General features: G+C 53.1%; 9 protein-coding genes across 9 annotated transcripts; 4 read left to right on the plus strand and 5 right to left on the minus strand.

The window, feature by feature from the left end:
• Positions 1-1,708: 1,708 nt before the first annotated feature.
• Positions 1,709-4,880, minus strand: POSPLADRAFT_1143236 (hypothetical protein; the record flags this gene model as incomplete). The annotated part of the gene is made up of 6 exons (XM_024485535.1): positions 1,709-1,991; positions 2,129-3,108; positions 3,167-3,324; positions 3,379-4,087; positions 4,140-4,236; positions 4,327-4,880. 6 exons carry the CDS (start codon positions 4,878-4,880, stop codon positions 1,709-1,711), a joined length of 2,781 nt encoding a protein of 926 aa, XP_024339109.1.
• Positions 4,881-5,999: 1,119 nt separating this feature from the next.
• On the minus strand, positions 6,000-7,505 carry POSPLADRAFT_1181435 (hypothetical protein). Its single transcript, XM_024488837.1, has 5 exons — positions 7,344-7,505; positions 6,774-7,291; positions 6,559-6,720; positions 6,341-6,505; positions 6,000-6,285 (listed from the first exon to the last, which is right to left on the minus strand). Exons 1-5 carry the CDS (start codon positions 7,396-7,398, stop codon positions 6,175-6,177), a joined length of 1,011 nt encoding a protein of 336 aa, XP_024339110.1. The 5' UTR covers positions 7,399-7,505; the 3' UTR covers positions 6,000-6,174.
• Positions 7,506-8,127: 622 nt separating this feature from the next.
• Positions 8,128-10,432, plus strand: POSPLADRAFT_1046676 (hypothetical protein; the record flags this gene model as incomplete). The annotated part of the gene is made up of 5 exons (XM_024479094.1): positions 8,128-8,238; positions 8,341-8,521; positions 8,575-8,770; positions 8,827-9,671; positions 9,771-10,432. The coding sequence occupies 5 exons, from the start codon at positions 8,128-8,130 to the stop codon at positions 10,430-10,432; spliced, it is 1,995 nt and encodes a 664-aa protein (XP_024339111.1).
• Positions 10,433-11,188: 756 nt separating this feature from the next.
• POSPLADRAFT_1143858 (hypothetical protein) lies at positions 11,189-11,585 on the minus strand (the record flags this gene model as incomplete). Its single annotated transcript, XM_024485627.1, has 3 exons — positions 11,189-11,280; positions 11,335-11,441; positions 11,500-11,585. The coding sequence occupies 3 exons, from the start codon at positions 11,583-11,585 to the stop codon at positions 11,189-11,191; spliced, it is 285 nt and encodes a 94-aa protein (XP_024339112.1).
• A 204-nt stretch (positions 11,586-11,789) lies between these two features.
• POSPLADRAFT_1066128 (hypothetical protein) lies at positions 11,790-13,326 on the plus strand. Its single transcript, XM_024482042.1, has 3 exons — positions 11,790-11,948; positions 12,000-12,849; positions 12,902-13,326. The coding sequence occupies exons 1-3, from the start codon at positions 11,830-11,832 to the stop codon at positions 13,136-13,138; spliced, it is 1,206 nt and encodes a 401-aa protein (XP_024339113.1). The 5' UTR covers positions 11,790-11,829; the 3' UTR covers positions 13,139-13,326.
• A 69-nt stretch (positions 13,327-13,395) lies between these two features.
• Positions 13,396-14,761, minus strand: POSPLADRAFT_1040011 (hypothetical protein). The gene is made up of 5 exons (XM_024477646.1): positions 14,398-14,761; positions 14,180-14,349; positions 13,939-14,129; positions 13,766-13,889; positions 13,396-13,712 (listed from the first exon to the last, which is right to left on the minus strand). Exons 1-5 carry the CDS (start codon positions 14,726-14,728, stop codon positions 13,638-13,640), a joined length of 891 nt encoding a protein of 296 aa, XP_024339114.1. The 5' UTR covers positions 14,729-14,761; the 3' UTR covers positions 13,396-13,637.
• A 131-nt stretch (positions 14,762-14,892) lies between these two features.
• On the plus strand, positions 14,893-16,273 carry POSPLADRAFT_1040012 (hypothetical protein). Its single transcript, XM_024477647.1, has 3 exons — positions 14,893-14,928; positions 15,003-15,995; positions 16,060-16,273. Exon 2 carries the CDS (start codon positions 15,020-15,022, stop codon positions 15,911-15,913), a length of 894 nt encoding a protein of 297 aa, XP_024339115.1. The 5' UTR covers positions 14,893-14,928; positions 15,003-15,019; the 3' UTR covers positions 15,914-15,995; positions 16,060-16,273.
• Positions 16,274-16,780: 507 nt separating this feature from the next.
• On the minus strand, positions 16,781-18,722 carry POSPLADRAFT_1142331 (hypothetical protein; the record flags this gene model as incomplete). The annotated part of the gene is made up of 6 exons (XM_024485407.1): positions 16,781-17,047; positions 17,161-17,265; positions 17,321-17,444; positions 17,669-17,827; positions 18,016-18,151; positions 18,542-18,722. 6 exons carry the CDS (start codon positions 18,720-18,722, stop codon positions 16,781-16,783), a joined length of 972 nt encoding a protein of 323 aa, XP_024339116.1.
• Positions 18,723-20,935: 2,213 nt separating this feature from the next.
• On the plus strand, positions 20,936-23,471 carry POSPLADRAFT_1181440 (hypothetical protein; the record flags this gene model as incomplete). The annotated part of the gene is made up of 8 exons (XM_024488838.1): positions 20,936-21,338; positions 21,604-21,704; positions 21,772-21,977; positions 22,032-22,597; positions 22,654-22,702; positions 22,761-22,825; positions 22,880-23,179; positions 23,238-23,471. The coding sequence occupies 8 exons, from the start codon at positions 20,936-20,938 to the stop codon at positions 23,363-23,365; spliced, it is 1,818 nt and encodes a 605-aa protein (XP_024339117.1). The 3' UTR covers positions 23,366-23,471.
• Between the last annotated feature and the right edge of the window lie 1,694 nt (positions 23,472-25,165).

A 25,165-nucleotide genomic window follows, 5' to 3' on the forward strand; every position in this document is an offset into this window, starting at 1 on the left:
GTGAAGCGAAAGCATTGAGCACCAGTCGTCTTCGGGAGGCATAGAGATCATACATACGAGGTCTCGGCAGTTGTTGGACTTGTGCTTGCTATACTCGATGCACGCGCCAATGTCCTTCCAAGACGCTGTTCCACCGGACTTCCCGCGCAGCACAAAGTACGCGTCCGGTCGGGTTTTTGATCGCCTACGACTGTCTTCACACGCCCAATCTGAATTTTGGACAAAATCGAACTGTGGGAGGTCCTCAACCTCAGCTGCTCTGGCTGCAGCCTGCGCGATGTAGACAAGCGGTTGGAAAGTATCGTTCTCCGCTTTGCCAGACTTGCTCGGTTCACCTTTGAATCTTCTCCACCGGCCTCTGACAATCTCGGGATGACGTCCGCGTTTAAGCTTCTTGATGACGTCCTCGATGATGATGCTTGGATGTAATGAAGGGAGAAGGCCTTTCATGAATAAATTGACTGGGAGCTCCGTTACATGTTTCCCAAAGACCCTAATGATGCCGTCACGGGCGTGGTATACTAGCTCGCCGATATTGGTCGGATTTGAAATGTAGTTGGCCATGATGTCACTCGTCACGCGCGCGATAGCACTGTAGTAATGGTGAGTGAGTGGGGGGGGGGGGGGGCAGGATGTAGTATGCGAAGAGAGGCAAGCTTTATATATGGGTGTCAGTGTGGCTAACGCAGTTTTCGATGAGTGGCTCAATTCAAATTCGGGAGCCTGAGTCCGCTCGGCGGTTCGTGCCTGTTAGAAGGTTTGGAATCTTGGCTACAATATAAATCGACGTCACAGCCAGCGTTGCCACCTTTGGCAGGGTGTCTTCCAGTACTTGCTGGAGGAAGAGCTGTGAGATTTGATTTCCGAGTCAGTAGAGGTGGAGATGTGGCGGACATTGCTAATAAATTATAAGGTCAACATCGCGATCACGTGTACTGCCTAGGGAACCCATCGACGCCTACATCTTAGCCGCTCGGCCAAGCAGGACACGGCAGACCTGAGGGGCCGTGGCTAACTGAGCCACTTGCGTCAGATATAAGCCGCGAGCATCACGTAGCCATATTATCATATTAGAGTCATGTTGCAGTGTCACTGGTGAGAAGTGGGTTTGTGACCCCAAGAATGGGATTGACATGCCAATACACAGTGTGATGAAAGTATCCGTAGAAGCACCTACCAGGTGTTTAGGACCGAAAAAGAAATTCAGCTAAGTCTGTCTCTCCTAGGTCAATGGGCATACAAGTGTCTGTGTCAGAGACCAACCAACTCCCCATTATACATCGCGTGATGAATTTACTTTCGCAAATGGACGCGCCCTCTGCCGGATCAAAATAGTGTGGCTATTTCACCTTAGTCGAAACGTCACCCTAGTACACCGACACCTAAGCAGGATCTCCTCTTGCAAAATGATCTCGCCGATGTCGACACGACTTTAAGCGCGGTGAGTCTTTGCAGAGAATGCGGCGACTTCGCGTTGTATCATACGTGCGTCCGCAAACTCTGAGACCGTGTCCTCATGCTAGTCCCACCACGACCTGGAGGCGCTATATCGGACTGGCTGCCCACTGTATCCTTTGTGGATGATCTTGTCTTAGTCACCGCGGACGTCTGGGTAGAGACAGCGTCCCTGATGGGTTTTGAGCGTGTCGATCGAGTTGTAGTCGTGGTGGGTATAGAGGCTGGCTGTGCGGGCTTCGTTCGCGTCGACCTAGTCACTACTGTCCCTCCCGTGGGCGTTGATGTCGTGATCATAGTCGGTTTGGTCTTTTGCATTGTGGGTACAGAGGTTGTCCTGGTTTCTCGCGTAGTTATGGCAGGTGGTGTTCTCGTAGCCATATTCGCGGACGACGGCGCTACGACGGTGGAACGCAGGGCGTAAGATGGCAGTGAAGCTGTCCCCGCCGATCTCTTGGGTTGTGGCGAAGTTGTACGAGGCGGTCTCGTAGGTCTCGGGGCTAGTCTGGGCGCCGGCACAGATGTTGCCCGAGCACCTGCGGCAGGTGCGGCCTCAGCTGATCTTTGCACTGTGACAGATGGTCGTGTCGGCCTCGATGTGTTCACAGTCGACAATCTTGCGTTCTCAGGCGTCTCTGTAGTCGACTTCGCAGCAGGTGTCTTCCGAGCTGACCTCGCATCTGCGGCTTTAGTTGTGAGAACCCGGCTTGTAGACGTCCCAGGTTGAGTCGACCTAGTGGCTCTAGATGACAACATAACGCTGGTTGACCTCGAATTAATGGCAGACGGTGATCTCGCCGTTCGCCGTGATATTAGCCTCATCGCGGGTTTTGCGGCGACCGGCGTGGGGCTGGGTGCTTCCGGAACAGCTTCGAGGCAAGCGTCTTCTTCCTGAATCGGGAGGAGCAGATCTTTGTCTTGCAAGGTATCGTCATCTTCGGCCTGCGCAGACAGAATCAAAATTGTGTCATCTTGAGTATGCGTGCTGTTGTGTCCATAGATCTGTTTAGCCTCTGCCACGTCTTGCGCCGACTGGCGGATCACAATATCTGCTTGAAAGGCAAGGTCTCCAATAACATTAAGAATTTTTTGAAATTTTCGATGAAGATTCCTCGCAGCTTCTTTCGATACGATCATAGGGATTTCCTTCTCGACATCTTGGTACCGCGCAACAAGACTCTTCCTCGCAATTTCGAGCTGATCCACGATGTCCGACAAGGAAACATGAAGACTCTTGACTGCCTCAGCATATACGTTGGGCATTTTCAAGACGTCATCTCGTTCCTTGTGCTTGTGGAATATGGCGTACGCGTAATTGCGCCGACCCTTCTCCTTCTCCTTATCAGGCGTGGCAACCTCCCCGGCAACGCGAACGACGTCCCTGTTAAACAGGAAGTAGACTGCTGTCCACCAAACGGACTCGAGATCATGAAGGGGGTTGTATAGAAATATGCTGTTGACTGGTGCCATTGATTTAGTCGTGTTGAGATTGACCTCAGCATCCGGCGGATTTTTTTTGCGGCCTTGTTTGAAGAGTGCGAGTGGAGGAATGGAAGATTCTTCCTCGGAATCATCTTTATCGCTCTCAGAAATTAGGGGGTTGAACAAGTACCGCATATGATCCACCTCAATGGCCATGAAATGTGGAGTACCCTATAATGGCAACATGAAATAAGTGGCTGATGTCTTATTGACGTGTTACACCACTCACTGTTTTGACCTCATGAGCGGGGCTCCCAAGGTTCATACACTTCGCGTATTCCAGGTCGGTAAGTTTCGCATAAACCTCACCATCCACCTCGTAGATCAAGATATTCCCGGGGCTTATGTCGCGGTGGATCCAGCCGAGTTTGTGTATCGCATTCAATACTGCACAAGGACATTCTGAGAAGCTGCACTTCGATAAATTGGAGGTTTACTCACCACATGTGATCTGCATGAGGACTTTGAATAGTGTACCCAATTCCGTCACCGTATACAGTGATCGGCAGACCTCCTTGAACACGATACGATAATGAATCTTCGGATGGTAAGTGACCACTTCATTTGGTGGATAGCGGTCGGGAGGGGTGATTAGTTTCCCCACGCCGGTATGCGACAAAGTGTTCCGGGGATCCACCTCGGGCGGAGGGGTGTACTGCAAGACGAAAAGAGGGCTATCCGATGTAATGTCCGCGCCCCTAGTCATCACTATCCGAGTGTGATCTCGCTGGGTGTCAACAAAGACGTCCCCATGGCACACGACAGACAGGAGGCCTTGATCAATCAGTTCTTCATCATCCGGCTCAGTTTTCGCGCTGCGAAAGGTTTCCAGGATATCGCCCTCGTTCTGGCGATCGGCATCTATCCACGAATCCCTGAGTACGACGGCGGGCCCATATTCTTCGTCGTTCCTTAGTTCTCTCGCTTCCCAAACACGGGTGCCTCGACTCCGAATTGGGTTGGCTCCGACGTCGGAAATCATTCTCGTTGTCCGATATACGGTCTCTTTCCCATCCTTGTCGCGCACAATAATGTCATAGCGAGGAGGGCCTTTGGTCCCTGGAACGCGTTTCACCGTTGGATCCCACCCGGCATCCTGTGGCTTTGCGTAGGCGAACGCAAGGATAAAGCGCACCATCATACTATGATCCTACAAAATGCAGTCAAGGTCATGCCCCCCGTGTAGGAGTGCAACCACTCACCTCGATGAAATTGAACGGCTCACTGACGTACATCTCCGACCGACTGCAGTACCAGAATCTCGTCTTGCTATTCTCAATAGTGAGACCAAACGTAAATCTACGGCATGGATCGTTACGCATGCACTGATGCATTCCCCATACCACCTTAGACACATCCTAAGTTTGATTCAGCACGCTATATTTTCACATAGTGAAGAAATCATTGACATCATCCCTATCTCCAGTGGTGTCTGCCTTCTTGAATTCCGCACAAAGAGCAATATCTGACCAGCGTAATGTGCCCTTATGATCCAACACGAAGTAGCCGTCAGGGCGCGTGTGTGTCAGCTTTGTGGTTGATGCCGGTTTTCGACGCGGTCTACAGAGGTACGTGAACCGGTGCTGTATTCCCGATACCTTGACGGCTTCTGCTACCGCCGCAGCCAAGCTTTCAAGAGGCGCGAATACCATGTCTTCTTCATCGCCGTTGCGATTAGGATCTTTCTGAAATGCACTCCATCGGCCGTTCCGAATTGTATCATTGTCTTGAAGGGTCTGGACGACATCATCGATGTCAATACTTGAGGGAACCTGAGGGAAGATATTATCGAAGAAGAATGACAAGGGCAACTCGGGGACGACGTTGTTGAATTCGTCGATGAGGGCTTGCCGGGCTTCATCGAGTTTTCCCCAGTTGTATGGAGCGCTCATAGTCTGGTGGGCGCGAGGCGGAGTATCTGAGGTAAGATTCTCGTTCGGCATGTTGGATTGAGCCACGAGCGTACCGCAGAAGAGAAACAATCTGTACCACAGGCATCGGTGGACATTATATACTAATGGGCTGTAACCTCTCGTATGTTTCGGAGATTTAACCTGGAGTTGTGGCGAAGTGTGCTTGCGTCAGCAGTTCTGAAAAGAGAGTCACAATGTCCCAGCTTACCTTTCTGGGCACAAAGGCTAGAGGATGATGCGTGCCTCTCTGATGGATAAATCACGTCGCGGAGTCTCTTGATGCTCAGTAGTGTCACAGGATTATACAACAATGCCGCGATAAACTTCCAGATGAATATCGGTTAACGGCGTGGGTCACTTACTGGGCAACTGATGGACGCACAAGAATCAAGATGCCACAACGCGCATCTCAACACGGTCACGTGCGACAAGTGCTTCGCCACGGCTCTAAGTCGCGAATCTCAAGTATCGGGCAGATCCTCACTTACGGCCTCGAAATCTGGTAGGAATTTTCAATGAACAATTGGCGTGTATCGATCATTCGTTAACTCAAGGTCACACAACGCGTTGGAAATACAGTCGATACTTACGGTGGGAGATCACATCATCGCGTATGGTACTCACACGTTCGTTTTATACTTGGTTCCTTACGTACTACTTTGCTGGCTACAAGCCGTGTCAAACATCGTTCACTCTATCATCTTCGGTGCCCGTCCCTGCTTGAACACTAGCAAGAGAAACGACAATCAAGCAATTAGCATCATGAAAACCCTCGTTTTACTACTTATGCTAACCTACTGACCTACCACAAGTAGTAGAATACTTATTCTACTTATATAGAGGGGCTTCCTGATGTATAGTTCTTGTCGCAAATGAGAAGACACCACATATCTCACCGACCGGCTACTGTCACGAACATCAGCGAGTCAGTCCCAGGCCATGTGCTGCTCCCCGAAGACGCGCATGATCATACTTTCAAACCGTCCATTTTGCGTGGCACCTCATTCTTGAGGGGCAGCCACACCGTCTTGGTCATTCGTGGATCAGGGCATGGCTGTGCGCAAGATTCGTTGCACTAAGCAAGCATGGCTCTTGCTCTGTCAGCTTTTAGGTGTCAAGAGAAACTCCAAACTGTCAACCCTGCAGCTCTTTACGCGCCAAAAAGCTGAGCGGGCGAGTCTCGTTAGATTCACTTGTCTCCATCTCACGGTACCGATACACGGGTCATACCAATACAGAGCGGATGGAATACATATACATACATCGGTGCCCTATCCCTCCAATGAGCCGAGAGAACGCAGTCATGCAAGAAGTGGACAATGGTTCAGCCAATAACACAACCTTCCGGGAGCTGGGGTATACCATCTGGGCCAAAGTCAAGCCCGGGCGGCAATGGACCCATGAGGGCTGCTGGCGGTGACCCGTGGCTTTGCATCTGTAATAGGACATTCTCAGTATTTGTGAGTGGTACAGACGTGGAGAAGACATGCCTCCGTCATGAGTGTGACAATCTCATCGTTATTCGTGCTCGAATCTGAATACGCAGGGTCATCAAAAGTGGCGATAATCTTCTCGAGTACGGCGTATTGCGCGTCATAACTCTTCTTGTCATCGGCAGATATTGTGGCGGCATGGTCCTTCAGGTACCCAGGGAACTGTGTGCGATATCAGCGGGCAATTGGGATGAATTGAAATGGCACGTAAGTACCTTAGCGTGCAATTCCTTGAGTGGCTCGTAGAGTATCTCTTTGGTCATGAGCTGCGACATTATGCCCTCGATGAGCTTCGCGGCCTCTTCGTCTGACTCTCCGCCATGAGATCCTTCTGCCAATTTGGCCATCATGGCCTCGAACGACTCGGGAGAGTCGGCCTATTGGTGATTGCTTAGCGCAGTATCCTGATCTGAGCACTCCAGAGCCTCACCTGCAAGTTCGCGTCGCTCTCTTTGAGCTTGTCCAATGCCTTCTTAATAGTTGTCTGGAAGTTATCTTGGGGATCCACACTGCTTGTGGCAGCGCCGCTTGTTGACTCAGTTCCCCGTTCCTTCTCCTTGCCGGACGTACCTCCAGACAACTCCTCGACATCCAGTGCGCCGTTCATACCCTCAACCAGCATCTTCTCCCATGCTGCACGAAACGCCTCTTCGCGCTTTATTTCTTCTTCAGACGGTTCTCCGTCTCCAGTCGAACTTGATGCTCCGGCTTTGGGGTCTAGCCCTGCTTCGCCCATAATTTCGCGCATGAGCGACTCCATGCCACGCGTAAGTTCGCTCGCAAAATCGTCGGTCAAGGCGAGGCCACCAAGCCCGAGTGGGTCGCTCTTGGAACTTGGCAGCGATGCACTTGCTGTCGGTGCGGGATTTTCAGCAGATGAAGTCTGTGGCGCGGATATCGGTGGCGCCTGAGATTTCGCGGGCGGCGCAGAGAATTGGTCAAGAACGTCTACAAAGTGACCTTTGTAGCAGCACGAGTGAGAATACATGCGCGTGCGTACCATCGAGATCATCGAGGTCCTCGTCGTCTACGCGTGCTTTTCGAGGGTCAGACATCGTGCTTGAAAGCAACCAGTAAGAAGTTTCGAGTCGGTTCAACTGAGGTTTGCGTTGAGTTATTTCTTCTCTTGAACGGAGGCAGTGTGGTGATATGTGTGGAAAGAGAGTGCAGAGAGTGGTGATGGTGTATGCAACCCCAAGGAACCCAAAGCGCGAGAATCTCACTATATGTATGCCTCGGTGCCACATTCTTCAGCTTGCAGACGCGCACATGTGATTGATCCTAACAGAGTTCCCACGGTCACGCTGTGGCTCGTTAGCATTCGCTGCGCGTCGACTTCGCGCCGTCTCGACCTCGCTCTGACTCTCGTTCTCCTCGCAAAGTCCATGCCGCCTTAACACTTGAGATTTCCCCATATACTCTATCTGAAGCAGGCGAACCTGTAGCATACGTAACGCGCGGTCGCACAACTGGACCCGGGGTGAAAGAGCACGCTATCCGATTCTATGAATCTTAGTGACACCTACCCAATACTCCCTCGTCATCATGAACTCAATGAAAGTGTTTGGAAAGCTACCTGACCTTGGCTCTGGTTCCGGTTCCTCTCTACCGTTTCCTGTATTGCTATTGGCTGGCTTGTCCACTGTAGCAGCAACATTCATATCTGCAACGTCCATTTTCCTCCATCTCAAGAATTATCGGAAGCCTGTTCTCCAACGGTTCGTCCTGTGTAGTCCACTCCGTTTGAGAAGCTGATAGCGAGATTGGCCGCTGTTTCTTTCAGGATGGTGGTCCGAATCATGCTCATGGTTCCATTATACGCAATTTCATCATTCATCTCCTTGTTCTCCCTCCAGGCAGCATTCTTTATTGATGTAGTACGGGACATCTATGAGGTGCGTGGTTTGCTAAATACCACAAAAGCGACGTGTCTGTCTCTTTCTTGATCATCAAGGCCTCGCTGAAGCAATAGGATATCGCTGACGCACTAATGGCAGGCATTTGTAATTTATTGCTTTTTCGACCTTCTCATCGCCTACCTGGGAGGAGAGCGCTCTCTCCTCATACTTCTCCACGGTCGCTCACCGAAATATCCCGCATTTCCTGCTAGCATCTTTTGGAGAGAGGTTGATGTAAGCGACCCGCACACATTCTTATTTCTGAAGCGCGGCGTGATTCGTGAGCTATATTCTGTTATATAGCAGCAACGATTGCTTAGGTGTTTCCTGTAGAATATGTCCAAGTGAAGCCAATACTTGCGCTTGTGACCATTGTGCTCAAACTGTTGGGAAAATTCAACGAAGGCGATCTCCGCGCAAATTCCGGGTATCTCTACGTGAGCGTCGTCTACAACGTGAGCATTTGCCTCAGCTTGTATTGCCTGGCCATCTTCTGGTTGTGTGTGAGTGCGGATCTCAAACCATTCAGGTCTGTCGTGCGGTACCCCCATTGCGAGTGGATGAAGCATTCTGACTAGCCATCAGGCCCATGCCGAAGTTCCTCTGTGTGAAAGGCATCCTCTTCTTCTCCTTCTGGCAGTCGATCGGCATCTCCATCCTGGTTGCCGCCGGCGCGATCACGAAGCTTGGACCATACACGGACAGCGAACATATCGCGCTCGGGCTCACGGACACGCTCATCTGCCTCGAAATGCCGCTCTTCGCGGTCGCACACCTGTACGCATTCTCGACGCGCGATTTTGTCGACCCACACATCGCGTTCGTTGCGCGCATGCCAATGCTGTATGCGTTCCGCGACGCATTTGGGCTCAAGGACGTCGTCGAGGACCTCAAGGCAACGCTGCGCGGTGAGGGTATGGATTACCGTGAGTTCGAGCCGAGCGAGGGCTTCATCCACCAAGGTGCGGGCCGCGACAGGCGCATACGCGCGGGCCTACGGTACAGCCAAGGCGGCAGGCGCAAATACTGGTTGCCGCAGCCTGCGAAGCCATCAGGCAATATCGAGGGCCGCCTCAATAGGGCAGTCGACCGCATCGCGGGGCAGGACCAGACGGAAGAAGTTTACGCGCCGCTCTTGTCAGGCCAAGCTGAAGGTGTCGTACACACGGCGGCGGACCTACGGACGCCGCAAACAGAAGGTCGCACGATCTTCGACACCGTCTCTTTGGAGGAAGAGGGCTTCGGTTTGCCGTTCGGCGATATCGACGAAATGGACGAAGAATTATTTAAGCACAGTAAGAAGTATCTCTTCGGCGACTACCATTATCCGTCCGTCGATGTCAGCACCGAAGCGGCGAAGCGGGCGATGTGGGATGAAGAAGAGCGGATTCTGAGCGACGAGCGCGGGGCATTTTTCTCACCCATTCCGCGTCCCGGGCGAGTACTGGGACAGCCACGCCAGACGTATGGCGCCACGGACGGCTTCCAGAGAAGCGCCCTGCGGGAACGGAATGACTCGGATTCGTCAGACAGCGCGGCGCGGAAGGGCAAAACGCGGGCAAGCAACGAGATCACAAGACGCGAGGTGGTCATTGACAAGGAGCATGACCGACTGCCGGAGGCGAAGGCGGGAGATGTGAAGCTGCGATGGACAAGTCGCGAGCACACTCCCGTGCCGTCTCCTCGCACCCGTGCACTGTCTGCGAACATTCAGCCCGTGTCTAGAAGAACATCTTCCTCGACGAACAGTCCGAGGAATCGACACCCGCCGCCATCCCCGCAGAAAGAGACTGAGCGTCCTGTGCTCCCGCCTGACGCCGTGGATTTGATCGTCGAGGACCCACACGCCGCAGAGGAATCCATGACCCATGAGCGGCGGAAAGGCGAGCCGGCAGTACGTGGGGGTAGTGCACTGCACAAGGTGTATCGACGAGGATATGTTATTGACAACGACAACAAGCGAGAGGAAGGCGAAGTTGAGGTCACTGGAGGCGCAAGTTTGGCTGGACGTCAAGAGGAGTCCGCTATATTCGACGTGGGAGACGGAGCAGATGAAGTTGACGATGTCCTGGATGCCGAAACGCAAGCCGTAGAGGAACGGACAATTGTTCAGGCAGAGACGCCGCCTGTACACGCACGAACTGTACTGTATAGTCCAGACCTCCTGGACGATGAGAACCCTTGGGCATAGGGGATGTTGTGTGTATCGTTCACGATTCCTTGACTCACTAGCTCAGAGAGCTCCCCGATTGCACGCGTAGCCCCTTAGACCGCCGATGCTATGGGATTGCCTAAGCGGCGGTAAGCCTCGTCGCTTTGCAAATACGATGTACCAAGGCCATGGACTTGATGAAGTTTCCACGGGAGACCATTTCCGCAAAAATGACACGGCTGTCGGCGATGTCTGCACAATATGGACATGGTGGAGATGTGCCTGACGTTAGCCTTCAGCGGCGACAGTGAGAAACACATCGCCAATTTGCATGTGGTAGCCAAGAGCGTGCACGGGCGAGTCCACGCCACTTGAAGCTGTCGACAGGCCTTGGTATTGCTGATGGTGCCTGTATGGCTCGTTGGTGCGCTCCAACACGCAGGAAGCTTGAAAGACAGCATTGGCCGCGCTGTATTTCGGTATTGTCTCGACCTCATTGGCGCTGAGGCCGTACAGTTCGAGAACAGTCGGGAGCTGTGTTAGCAAGGGGTCCGTGTCATCGCAAATGATCCCTCAGATTGCGCTACATTCACCGACCATCAAGCACAACAGCCAGTGGGGAGCGGAGGGTTGACCATGATAATCTCAGATAAGACTAAACGCACCCAGGAACCGTAGACATGCTGTCGCGACCTACCACCAATGCGGTATGGTGTCTATTGTTGTCCAATAGCTAATTGCAGAGTCTAGCGAGGTCATACAGCGATATGACAACGACGTGATCCATCCGAAGCCTTAGGACGGCTTCTTCAGCAGCTGCGCTATTTTCGATGAAACATCCGCCTGGTTGAGGTTATCCAATTCTACATGCTTCTCATCACCTTTCTCTGGTGCAGGTTGTAATATGAGGACACATACAGGTACATCAAGATGTGACGTACCATATCGCACGAACGCTCTCGCAGGCGTCCCCCCCGCCTGCCGAACCATGATAGGGAGGTGCGGATTATGCTGCTTCATTATGGCGTGTGTGGACTTGAGGAATTCCCTGTCATTCGACGAATACTGTCCAGCACCTGTAGTCCCGTTCCCAATGTCACACTCACCGTGTACCCCCTGAAGCTGAGTTCGTCTGGCAACAAAAAATGCGAATCTCCCTAATTGCGGGGTACAGAGCCCTGGCGAACGACATGGCGTACTTCTCGAGAGCTCAGAGTGAGAGGTTCGGTGATGAGCGCTGCCAAGCATTCTAAGTACTTTGGGGAAAGGCGAAAATGTAGCATACAAAGATAAAACATCATAGCATTCAAATGCAGAGTTACATATATACAGTTAAATAACCATTGCGTCTTTCCTTTCTCAGAAACAACTGTTTGGGCGGTTTGGTTGCAGACGGCGACAACCACGCTGTATCGACAACGTTGTCGAAGACAGCCATGGACGACGACCGACGGCGCCAGGATGATAGCGTCGACAACCGCAGAAATCGCCTGCCCTCTTTCACCGAGGTCCTCTCGAGACGGACGCGACCCCCCGTAGACTTGTTCATGTTTTAGTGAGTGCTGTTCACAAGGCAGTAAACCGTGCTAACTTCGCGGATGTTTAGTTTATTTTTGCAGCGCGAGGGTTCGGAAGACATCCTCGACTTCTGGCTAGACGTGCAGCAGCACGAGAATCTCTGTCGCGCATACTTCAAGGACGTCCGCAAGTCGGGGCGCACCATTCGGGATGACTGGCCGGAGTACTGGGACTATGCACGACGGCGCGGGTCGATCTATGGCACGGTAGTCGGCCTGAATCCGCACACTGGCACGAAGCGGAGCACTGCAAGCACGGGCGATATACTGTCTGATCACGACAGGCACAACCTCGCTGCGGGCGACGAGGAGAAGGCGGCGCGCAGCCCTAGCCCGCGCATGATGTCCACGACGCCAGCGACTGCCGTCGCGTCGGATCCCCCTCGCTCGTCGACTCCATTCTCTTTGTCTGGTCGGACGCCGACGCTGTTCAAGCGCGCCTCGCGTGCGCCCACGATCATCCCACGCTCCGCCGCGATCACACGCCAGGACCTCATCGCCTCCGCGGAGCGCATCTACCTGCGTTACCTGTCGCCGGCGGGTACAGTGGGGTCGAACGAGAACCATGAGATATATTTGCCTCCTGCGCTGCGGATGCACTCGTTCCCGCTCAGCAGCACGCACGAGCCCAAGACGCAGAGCGAGATGAGCCTGATGGCCCAGATCCCGGACATGTACCATGCGCAGAAGGAGTACTGTTTCCGCGCGATGGAGCAGGACGCGTTTCCGCGCTTCCTCCGCGCGAAGGCGTTCGGCAACCTGACGCCAATGTCGGCGCTTGTGCGGCTCGTTATAGGACTGATTGTGCTGTGGATTGGGCTGGCAGTAGGCTTCTCTCTCATTTTCCTCGACGTACACCCGAAGTCCAAGCGCTTCTTCGTACGTGCTTCTGTCTCATTCATTTGCTGGAAAATGCTGACTGGCGTGATAGCTATTCATCCCATACGCGATCGCCATTCTCTTCCTCATTTCCCACCAATATGAGCTCGATCCCATACTCGTATTCCTGGGCCAGTCCGAGTCAACGCCATTCCGCACCTTACACATCCGGGAGCCATATGTCAAGAAACTCCTGCTTGGCCGTGCACTGTGGGTCACTGCACTGGTCACAGGATGTACGGTGGCTTTGACGATGATTTTTTGGGCGGTGCCCGGTCGGCGCCTGTGAGCTTTTACGACTGAATTACACATCTGCAGGACTCGTGAATGACTATTAGCTATCTCTATTCTATTTTCTGTTGACGTTGCTGCGTTGTCCCATTACGATACCTTATACCCTTTTTCCATTAACCCCGTCGTCGCTCGTTTGTTGCAACCCCGTTCCTCATACCTCCAATTCATGGATACATCTTGATTTATGTCCAGCGAACACCGGGTGCTCCTATATGCATAACCTTTTGTGTGGTGACGCGGAATCATACCGATGCAACAGAGCCGACTGCCCATTCGGTCACCAAAGTGGTGCTGTGCGTTAACCACTGGTGGGCACCTTGACAAATTATTATAGAACATATGTCAAGCTACAGTAAACGTAAATCATCTGTCCAGATGAGCTGGCCAGAATCTCAAGACAGAAGTCTAGGACAGAAGTCATAAGTGGAGCAAGCGAAGAGAGCGGTGGTCTACACATCATAGTCGAAGGCCATAGTGAGGTTTCCAACCACATTTTATGCTGATGTAGTGGCCGATCCATGCTGAGCGCGCCATTCCTCCCGCTCCTTCTTGGCTGCTTCCGTGTACGACTGTGTGCGATTATGAGTAAGTTGCATAAAATTTAAAGCTGCTATCAACGTACCGCCTTCGTTTCAGCCGACAGCTGCCTCCACTCTTCTCCAAGAATGGAATTTCTCTTAAGCCATGTCATGTCCCCCAAGCCCTCCAATTTTGCGACAACCTCAGGCGGGGGGTCCCTCAAAAATCTGTGCAAGATCTTACAAAAGTGTTAAGCTCGAAGGGAATGCGACGGACCGCATGAATGACGAGAGGGGCCTCTTTTCTCTCTTGGGCTTGGCCTCGGGAGGAACCTTCCAGCGCTGTTGGCCTTTTGCTTTGCGTTGAACGTTGATGGCCTTCAAGACTTGGGGATCAACCCGTTCGACGTATTCGATCATGTCTCGCAAATATCTCTTTGTGTCCTCAGCACTAGCATCCTGGTACTTCTGTAACGGGACTCAGTCACCACTGACGGCGTCTTGTTGGTATCACTGACCTGCTTCTCTGACTCGCTGAGAGCGCGCCATTCCTGTCCTGCCTGGGACATATACTCAGCCGAGTCTTTGAGCGATTTGGATACACGTGTCTTCAAGAATTCTTGGATGAAGAAGACAAATGGTGATCGTCTGCCCGTAGGAGGACGATCCTCGCGACTAATCTTCATGCCTGCATACAGGTCAATGGCACAGTCATATCACCATGAAAAAGGCGCACGGGTCAGTGGTACGTAGGCTTTCGACTTGACAGCAGCCTTCACTGGCTTCTTCACCGGCTTCTTCGCTGGCTCCTTAGTAGCAGCTGTGGTCTTCGACGCACTCTTAGCCGGTGTCTTTTTATCACCAGTCGCTGTGTCGCTTTTGGCTGCAGGGGCTTTCCTCTTGGTCGCCGTGTCCTTCTCAACGAGCAGCGGACGAGTGACGGATAAAAATGTACGCGCATACGTGGACGGTCGCGTAACGAGCTGGGAAACGACAGCCCCTGTGAATAAGGGACCTTTTGTCACGTTGACGCGCAGCGCGACGTGTTGACCCAGTAGACGAAGCATATCCTATGATGACTAGAATAACCGACGGAGAGCAGAGCGCAAGAGGAGACTGATGCAAGTACAAGCGTGCTATCAATTTGGCCCCAATTCAACGTTTGCATTTGTTTGGCAACAGCCTCTACAGCATTTCCTTTCTTAGACACCTTCTCAACGCTACCGCCTCAGCCATCACTGGGTTCAGGTCAAATCCCCGTTATCGGGTGCGTATCATTGTTGTATGCGTTCAATAATTGATGCTTCAATATCTCCTCTCTTTAAATACCCTTTCGTATAGCTGCTATCCGCCTCGCCATGTCAGATCCTGCCAATCCACCACGTCTTACCTTCGACCCATCATCGCTGCCAATTGCGCAACTCGAATCGTTGAAGTTCAAAGCCAATCAAATGGTAGAATCCATTCAACTTCTACAGCGGACGATTGAATATGGTGGTCAGAACGCCATGCCGGCATGGCCAGACGTTCTGTCAAAATACAATATTCTACTCTCTCAATCCCACAATCTCGCCACCTCTTTGCTAGGACCTACATTCGCGAGCGCGACTGGATCTTCCAGCTCAAAAGGAAATCCGTACGAGAGGCTCTCACTGCATCCCAGTGTTCCCCTGACAGACTCGCAGCTTGACAACGAGCTCATCCCACTCTTACGAAACCAGCAGACGACAAATGTCCTGAAAATTGAGAACGATATTGTTCGTCATCTCTCCGAACATATGGAGACAAAGGGAACGCTAGGGGTTCTCACGCAGACGGGACGACCCAACGGGCCAGCCCAGGGCAAGCGGACAGAATACGAGGATGTCCTAAGTGAATGCGAGCAGATCCGCGTCGAACACGACGAGAGGGTCGATCGTGCGGTACGTGCTGTCGCTATGCTTCGCGAGAAGTACGACTGGAAGGCCCGCGTCGCCGTCGATCAAGAAGAGCCCGAGGACCTCGAGTGGGATATTGCTCCCTTCTCGCAGTCTCTTGGCGGGGATGATGGCACAATGCGCACTCCTGGTGGTGCAGGCGATGTTGACAGCGCGGAAACCCCGGACGGCGCGCAGAGCAATGACAGTGAGGAAGAGGAAGAACTTGAGGAGGTCCTTGGCAATGGTGGCGACCACACCCCGGGCGGTACACCAGGGGGTAGCGGAGCTGCTCCTTCCTCCGACTTGGCCGCCACTCCCATGATCGAGGGATAGTTGGTCCATGTCAACTTTCATCATGTGACTGCGCTTATGCATGAGGGCGTTACCATGATTGATGTTCTTGTTGCAGTGATCGGTATGTCGCCATGACCGTGGTGAAGACACCGACCTCCGCTAATTTATCCGATGTGAATCCTCAGATCATAGTTTCTGGCAGGACAAATTCGTTCCTCAAGCTACCGAGCCAGAGAAGTCGAAACAGACCTGTATCAGGCCATTGTATCAATGCATCCTGAGAAGTTCGTGTCACAATTCATCAATATTCCGTTGCTTGCCTCTTCTATCTTATACGGAACCCACGATGTCTAACATTCTACTATTTGATTACAATGGAAAGCGCTGTTTCCTCTTGCGATAGGCAAGAATCACCATTTGGGCCTGGGTGGTCGTGGCGTCTCCATTGGCGAGAATGTAGCTGCCATAGAGTCGGCTAATGCCCCTACTGCTTCCCTGATCCGAAGTGTCTCTCACCGCACTTGCAGTACCCCCGGCTCGTAATCCATGCACCATCCCAGTGACTCCGAGGCAACTTCCAGCGCTGACCTACAGAAGAAGTTCATGGACGATGACCCGCGGGCTACTCAAGTCGGTATGTTTCCCCATGGCGGCGATGCAGTTGTGCGACTTGCGCTGTCTAAGGCGTCTCTCGGACGTGTAGCAAGAGATAAGGTGAGTTTGGATTGTTCACTTGGTGACGATTGATTACATTAACACGTGTGGTTGAAGTCGAGGATGCATATTCGCGCTCGTGTGCCGTGTGAACGACAATACGGACACGCATACTCCGTTCGCCCTATCGTCCATCTACTCCCATGGCACGCAACATGTACGGCGAGCTCGGTGCAAAGTCTCCTCAGGGCCCTATCCGCCACATTCATGCGCATCTTGTCTGGTCAGATACGAGTATCCGGAGCCTATGGAGGTCCGAAGGAGGTATCGACGTCTGCGACTACTTGTATGTTCTCTCAGGTCGCCCTCTCGGCCCGTCTCGGCGTGTAGGGCCGCCGTTAGATGCTTGCGCCAACCATTAGGACTCTCATGCGGGTTACCCTGGCCATAGGGCGCATGGTTGTACCCTTTGCCAAGCTCTTGCTTGTTGGAACCGATGACAGGAGTGGTGGATAGCCTCTATTTTTATTTCCGTCCATTCCCAGATGATTATGATATTGGAAGACTGATCTCCCTGTTTGTGCGCCTTGCATCCGCGTCCATGTGCGTGTGTGAGCGAAAATGTGGCGCACTGTCGACTCAATTTGGACACCCGTGCCCCTCGTTGACAGCAGACTGAAGTGCATCAAGTGCGTAACAGACACCGCTTTCGGTTGGTATACCGGCGAGCGGATCAGCTGGTTCATGATGCCATCTCGAACCAGAGGCATGGGTGACATGCTGTTGACTCACTTGGAAATGGTACGTCCGCTGCCTGTTCGAAGTCGGTCTCAGTTGAGAACAGGCGCGCTCCGTCTTATCCAGAAATACAGCCTTGCACACTGCAATGCAAACAGCATTCGAGTAGTGCATTTTCCTGTTTGGCGAGTTCTTGGATCCTCATTTATTATGCGGATCCACGGTTGTTGTTAACTCAGCTTTGGCATGTGTACGTGTCCTCATTTCGACTTTACAAATCCCCTGAGAACGAGACCAGGTACGCGTACAACGTGTCGCCTAACCTGACCGTTCCCAACACCAGATCGAAGAGGTCTTGCTAAAGTGCGCGCCAAAGAATATCCCGGCGTATCCCATGCTTACGGTTTGTCATCGCAGGTGCATATCTCGCTGACAGCGTATTCTATCACCCACCCAAATGACTCATCGGGGCGCGCAGAGTGCATCTCAGTGGTGCGTACAGTGTGTCTCACCAAGGCGTACGAGGAGCCTGATGGGAATTGTTCTCGGTGCCGTAGAAACCTGCAGGCATCGAGCAGGAACGCGTTCTATTGGATGAGTATAATTAACTACTGCTCCGCTCCCGCGAGAATTATTATGGCATTTTGGGATCCATGGGCACCGTAGCTTATCTGCTTGTCCGTTCCAGGCCGCGGGGCCACAACGTCGACGAATCGGATCAGCTTACCCCTTGGTTTCCCGACACTCACGGTTCAGCCCAGACCGCGTAGGAACCTGTCGTTGTCTCTGTCTCTGAGAACTTCACAGCCCCGATGGGGCTCGGGTAACGAAAATGTGCGTCCCTAGCAGTCTTCTGCCTCGGTGAGCTGGTCATGACCACGACTTCTACGCAGGTGTGTGCGGAAGGCTATATGCAGGGATCGTGGCGCCTGCGGCGGTTCCTTCGAAGGTTATCGGTGCCGTCAGGGCGCGTGGTAGACTTGATTTGCATGCTTCCCCACCACCGCTTCAGTATGTGGGCATGTGGTGCCTGCCGTTTCTGCTTCCAGGATTCTCATAGTTGTGCAGCATAGGCGCCCATTCCACCGGTCACATGCATATCGCAGCTGTCCGTCCGTGTAGCTTTGATCGTTGATCGTCCAGTCAGGGTGTCTGTTTCAGGCTTAAACGACAGCAAACGGTATACCTCGAATTGGCGGAACCGATGACATGTGCGTCGTTGATCAAACTTAGATCGTGCCCATACGTTCGGACGTAACGTGTCTCTACGCTTACGCAAGCGATTTAGCTGTATGTTACAGGCTTTTGGAGACAGGACTTGCACGACCTTGGGCGCGAACAAGAGGCATGATATTCTGTCGTACCCCGTACGCGCAATGGGGTTAATGCGGCCACGCTGCCTCACTCCTGGAACATAATCTCGTCCGTGAAGTGGGCCGTGCGGCGTTCTTGACATAACAATCACCGCCGTTGCACACTGCTGGGTAGGACTACACTTCGATCGATGGTGAGAGCATGCTTACACGGGCCTATCATGAAGCTGATTCAAGCTATATCTGCCTCCCATGCCGCAGGGTTTGGTCGCACGGGAAGGGCGCTTTGTGCCTTAAGTGGCGCTCTGACCAGAGAAGCGTAAATGAGGTGGGAAGCCGCACCAACAGGGCAAGCAAGGTCTATAACCACGGCGGTATCAAACCCATCATATCGCGAGGTCTGCTTGATCAGGTTCAGGTGATCCGTGATCAATAGGACAGGTTTGAACGGACGTGGTAGCGAAGGAGCTTCCCTTGCAGGCAGAAGGCGTACTGACTTGCTCCGGAGCAGAGCTTGGACAACAGAATATGCGGCAGCGTCTCTGGCAGATCCTCGCGCGTATCTTCCCGTGGGTCTACCGCCGCGACTGTATTCAGTCAGTCTCTCAGCATCCCCTCGCTCATTCCGAGATTCTTGCATTTTGTGCCCTCTGATAATGGCAGTTGGACGCCCTGGCGGTGATGATTCATGGAGGAAGTCCGAGGCCTCGGTCATCTCGGAAGCTCTCACCGTACGGTGTCTGTATGTTCATCTGGCTCCCGATATACACTGTCGTGTGAACTGAAGAGACCTGAATCTATTTCTTCCTAGACATTGCCGGCGGCTGACGTTTACCTCGACTAACCTTGGCAACTCAGGTAGACGTGAATTACGGAATATCATCGCTCAGATTGCACAGTCAAACACCGCTCTTAACGACCCGGGCCGCCGCCTGCCATCAGTCAAAACCACAGATTTATTTGTGCTGACACCGCTGGGGAGGATACTGTTGCTCAATGGTGTTCAGTGAACCGCCACCCGCTGAAAGAGCAGAACAAAATTGATTTGAGCGAACTGTGAGTGTCCCATACTCACTCCATGAGTGTGTTCGTCTGGACGATCAAGTTGCTTATGACAGGAAATCCCACTGATCTTCCCACTGTGTCGCGACTTCGGCACAGGGGATTTGGTGATAGTTCGAAAGGTGGCATGCTGCGCCATATTGTCTCGATTCGATGCATTCAAGATCTCACGACATTGGAACATCTGCGTTCACATGTGCATTCCGGCGTTTCCGTGTCACGCGGTAAGCTATGCTCCTTGCGATAATTGACACCCACGGTGATCGTCTACCTTGCGGGGTCGGAAGGGAGACAAAAAGTCGACTTCCCATACCGCAGTTGTGAGGGTTAGGCAGGAAAGAAACCCGGGATCAACGATTGCCGACTGGCGGCGTGCGGAGGAGGTGGAGGAGCAAGAGGCGGATGCGCCATGCGCCCCGGTGCGTCATGCACGCGATTGATAAGATGCCAAGATGCAATTTTTATCTGATATGCGAAAATTGTATCTGATAAGATGACCCATTGATCGCTGATCGAAGCGGACACCTCCCATTCGTCGAGCTGCCAGCCAAGCCCTCTCCAAACCCTTCTCGAGAAGGCCAGAACGCGAAATGCGATCTACCACGTTTAATACAGCATGCGCTAAGCCTTGCATCCCTCAAGCGGTAGTCCACTCCTAGTGGAAGCCTGTCGGCCGTACCTGAATTCTTCCCAGACGCGCTGGGGCCCTCTCACCGCGCCAGGACAACTAATGATCATACTGTTCCCAACACTGGAGAAGTGTCTCACGTCGCGCTCTTTCTCAGGCGGCTGTGATTCCACCAGCATATTTGACAGGTGTGGGCCAGATGCTCGACTCGAACTGGCGACGGTGAGACACAAGATGTCTAGATCTGGATGCGGCGCGTGGTGACGGCTTCTCGAGAATGTAGAATCCACCCAGATCCGGGGTGCGAGATGAAGGCACACTGCGATATGCGCTCCGATTGGTCTAGCCAATGAGAGGAATCCGTGCCCGAGACTGAACGCTCCGAGTCTACACAGACATTGATCGCAGCGTCACCGCGATCCGGCTGGAAATACCTCCCGTCCTATTACACCAAGAATTCACTTGGCACGCGCAATCTCATCGAATTTCAACGGATTCTCGGATTCTCGGACAACTGTCCTTATAGGAAGTTCGCCCTCCTATAAATGCCCCCCCCTCCCCCGAAGCTGTGCGTCGTCCAGGGTCGTCCGCCTCCCCTCGTCCTTGAAGGATTCTGAGCTGTACCTTCCTTCCTTCTCAACTCGGTATCGCTTTCCTTGATCCGCCATGGCTGCTACCATGACCGCCACCGCGCCTCTCGCCAAAGCAACCAAGGCGGCTACAGACAAGACGCTACGCGTCTTCAGAGCTAAGCGGTACCCTGAGGAGATGTGGTGGTTTGTTGCCTGCTTCATTGCGACCGTCGCGCTCTTCCAATTTGGCTCTTGGGTGGCGTTGAAGCTGGGCAGGAAGTTCGGCTCGAAGTCGAACGGAGATGCTGAAAGCGGTGCTCAACCTGCTCCTCGTCGGTTCTCTATCCGGCACATTCCGCGGGCTATCATCAACACGTATCGCATCATCGCCTTCCGCTGGACTTTGCATATCGGCAGCTGGTACACTCTTAATCTTGCTGAAGTGTTCGTCACCTGCGCGTATATCATCGGCCTCTTCATCTGGGAATTCATAAACAGTACGTACCGTGGCTATCTACTCTCCCGGCGCCTGCTAAGACAGACCTAGCAACCGACCTTGAGGGCGTAAAGTTCGATTATGTTTATTGGGGCAACAGGGCGGGCACCATAGCCGCGAGTCAATTCCCTCTCATTACGGTACTAGGTACCAAGAACAATGTTGTATCATGTGCGCATGCTTCGCCTGTGGACGCGACTACATCTAATGCTTTCGACAGATATCACTGGGATCAGCTATGATAAGGTACGCATGGGGCTATGTAGGTTCACACTACACGTACTCAGATGAAGCTCAGTTGAACTATGTCCACCGCATGAGTGCCCGGGTGGTATTCGTGCTGCTCTGGGTACACGGCGGAAACAGAGTGAGTCTACGATGTATGCGTTATATGGTCAGTACATTTTTTGATGTTATATCTATCTAGTTCGTAGGGTACGTCCATGGACACCGAGTTCATGCAGGAGGATTGCTTACGTCTCCAATCGCGTAGACTAAACTGGTCAAAGTATCCCTTCTATTTCATCCCGGTCGGCTTGACCGCTATGGTGGCATTCAGCATCCTGTGCTTCATATCCCTGCAGCCAGTCCGAGCTCGCGCATATGAGTTCTTCTTCATCGTCCACTTTCTCTCGGTCCTGTACGTGCGCTTATCTCATGTCCCAGCCGCCTCCGCTAACCGATCTATTTTTAGCATTCTGCTACTCGGGGGCTACTTCCACGCCAGGGAGGAGAAGATGGGTTATTACATCTGGCCAAGCTTCCTCATTTGGGCGCTGGACAGATTCATTCGTGTCATGCGTGTCATTGTCTTCAACTACCGCTACTTCTGGTTCGGCGGCAAGCGCGACAGCCTTGACGCGACTGTCGAGCTGCTCTCACCCCATTTCGTCCGCCTGCGCCTTGCGCGCCCGCCACACTTCCACTGGAGTCCTGGACAAACAGCTTACATCGTCATGCCTGGCGTATCGAGGCTTCCTACTGAGGCGCACCCCTTTACAATTGCGAGCGTTGAGACTCCCGCCGCGGAATTGGCCGATGCATCCACAGACCTTGAGAAAGAGAAGGCGAAGACCAAATCCGAGTTCAGTTGCGAGCCGTACTGGCGCGAGCTCGTGTTCCTGGTCAACGTCCGCGGGGGCTTCACAAAGCGCCTCGCGGAGCGCGCGCAGAAGGGCGAAAAGGTCAAGGTGCTCGTCGACGGCCCGTATGGCCTGACGCCGAATCTGAAGGACGACGACGAGGTTGTGCTGGTAGCCGGTAGGTTGCGACGTTCGGCGGCCTGCATTGTATTTTGCTGATCGCCGCTATTGCAGGCGGATCTGGCGTGACGTACACGCTGTCAACGTTCCTGGGCGTCGTCAAGTAAGTTCCCCTCACTTGGGATGACGCCGTCGATCTCACGCTGTGCTGTCTCGCGTAGCGACGTCCGTGCTGGCAAGAGCGCATGCCGCAAGCTTGTTTGGATCTGGGCCATCCGTGATTCGAGTAAGCTTCGCACGTCACTCGAATTATGATAGATGGCTGACGCCCGCACGACAGGCCACATCGACTGGGTGTCGAAGGCGTTGCAGCAGGCCTTGGAGCTCGCGCCGCCATTCCTCGACATTAGCGTCCGCATCTACGTCACTTCGGGCGAGCCACTCCCGGTGACAAATCAGCGGGCATTCGACGACGACTCGATACACGAGGGAGGTTCGGACGCACACTCGGGTGAGAAGAGCAGCGCAGTCATCTCCTTGCTCGATTTCTCCGCCGTGCAGGTGAGCTCGGGACGGCCCGATCTGCACGCGTTGCTCCGCGACGAGGTGGCGGCCGTGTCGGGGCGCTTGTCTGTTTCAGGTGCGCTGGACAGCTGTCTTGACGTCACACGTCCAACATTGATGATTCGTCCTTGCAGTCTGCGGTTCTCAAGCCATTTCCCGAGCATGTCGGTCGGCGCTCAACTTCCCCGTGGGTAGCCCCGCGGCGTCCCTGAAGGGCGGTCCGAACGTCATCTTGCATGTGGAGTCATTCGGCTATGCATAGACTTGTCAGTGGGTCATTTCCCACATTTCCACCGGAACATAGAGGCTACATGACGTCGGCGACGCTGTGTGAGCATAACCATATGAATAAATATAGTGTGCCTTTGGATCCTGGCTGCCTAAAATGTAAAATGTAAAATTATACGACGAACGTGGAAATTCCTGGACAGTCTACAGATTGTTGTAGCCTTCATCGCACGACTTGCTCTGTCATCTATCGCTTGCTGAGAGCATAAACACCACTCGCTTGGAAGGCCATACCTGTAATAGCTTACCACTATCGTGGGTCTTGATACAAGACAGTGAACTAATGGCAAAGTGTCAAGATCATCGCCATGTCGAGTCGTACGTGTTATGAGCACAAACATGTATCGCATGTCAGTCAGCAGTTACGGGCAACGCTAGCTGCAGAAGGGTCCCTGATCACGACAGGATGCTGAATCTCAGTCAGCCTATCTGTCAGTGGAAGTGAAGAGGAACCACACAAACGACCGAACCACACGGACAATGGACATCATGTATACCCCCTTGTCGCATACTTCATGCACAGGAAATCCGGGCTGCGAAGCCAAGGCCCGAGACTTGCTTAGCTATTTCGCGCAGCTGCCCATACTACAAGCTGTGATTATGTCGGTTTGAAACCTGTTTGAACGTCCGGTCCCAGGTAATTAGGCGTCGGGCTCGGGGACGGGGAAGAAGGTGGGGAATATTAGGCGCTGGGAGGTGGAACGTGATTACGACGTAAGCTTCCAAATATAGTAATTCCGGCGGTATGTTGCTCCTCGGAGCTTGCGCGGAAGTACCACGTCCGGAAAATTGACTCGTCTTAACAGCCCCCAATATCTGAACGGGCGTGAGGTGCTTCGAATGAAGGACATGCTCTCCATACAAGGGTCTGCATACAGACCGCCTGCTTTATCACGGACTAGCCGTAAAATCAAAGGCGCAGGCACCGACGATTGGTGGGTCCAGGCACGCGGCGGAGCGCGTCCAACTGTCGCCCGCCTTCTTCGGGAGTTACGATAAACAGTTGACAAACACCGAGGTCGACCAGGGCCACCGGCAATCCGGTAGGTCATTTACCGAATTATTCTGAGATAACCTGCTCGGTCGGCGGCTATACCCCACACTCTTAGCCGGAATATTTGTAAACTACGCAGAGATACGAGGACGAGGTTGGCAAGAAGTACGCCCACAAGGTGCGGTACATAGTTGATTAAAATGACCTCGAGCAGCGGTTAATGGTTTAACAGGAGATTCGAACGTTCCAGCCGGTGTTTTTGCTGCTGGAGGCGACCGAAGCCCCGTCCAACATGGTAGGAAGGTTGGTAAGATCCGGCCCCATGCCTGGCCCGATCTGTGCGATCGCCCCGTACGATTTCTAATTTTTGATGCGGCCGGTGCTTCTTTCCCTAGATTACATGCGCGGCCTGAGTACCGCAAACACAGTTGTCCATATATAAAACAATGCAGCGGGCCTTTGTCGCAGCCGCCTATACTCGTCCGCTCTACCCAATTCTGCTCACATCATGTCAGGGGTGTTGACACCGACCTCCTCGACGAGTACCATCTTCGAAAACCTGGATCGCCGGATCCCTACCTGGGTGGAGGAAGAAGCGGCACGGGAAGAGCGACGAGCGGAGCAGTATGGTGGAGATGACCCGCAGGATCCTGAGCCTAGGGATAGTGTACACGTATCATCTATCCGTGATGAGAAGAGCGACCGGAACAAAGTCGACTGGGAAGGCCCTGACGATCCAGAGAACCCGCAAAATTGGCCCGTCAGAAGGAAATGGTTTAT

The sequence above is a fragment of the Postia placenta genome, assembly GCF_002117355.1.
Source record: "Postia placenta MAD-698-R-SB12 unplaced genomic scaffold POSPLAscaffold_7, whole genome shotgun sequence".
Classification (NCBI taxonomy): domain Eukaryota; kingdom Fungi; phylum Basidiomycota; class Agaricomycetes; order Polyporales; family Adustoporiaceae; genus Rhodonia; species Rhodonia placenta.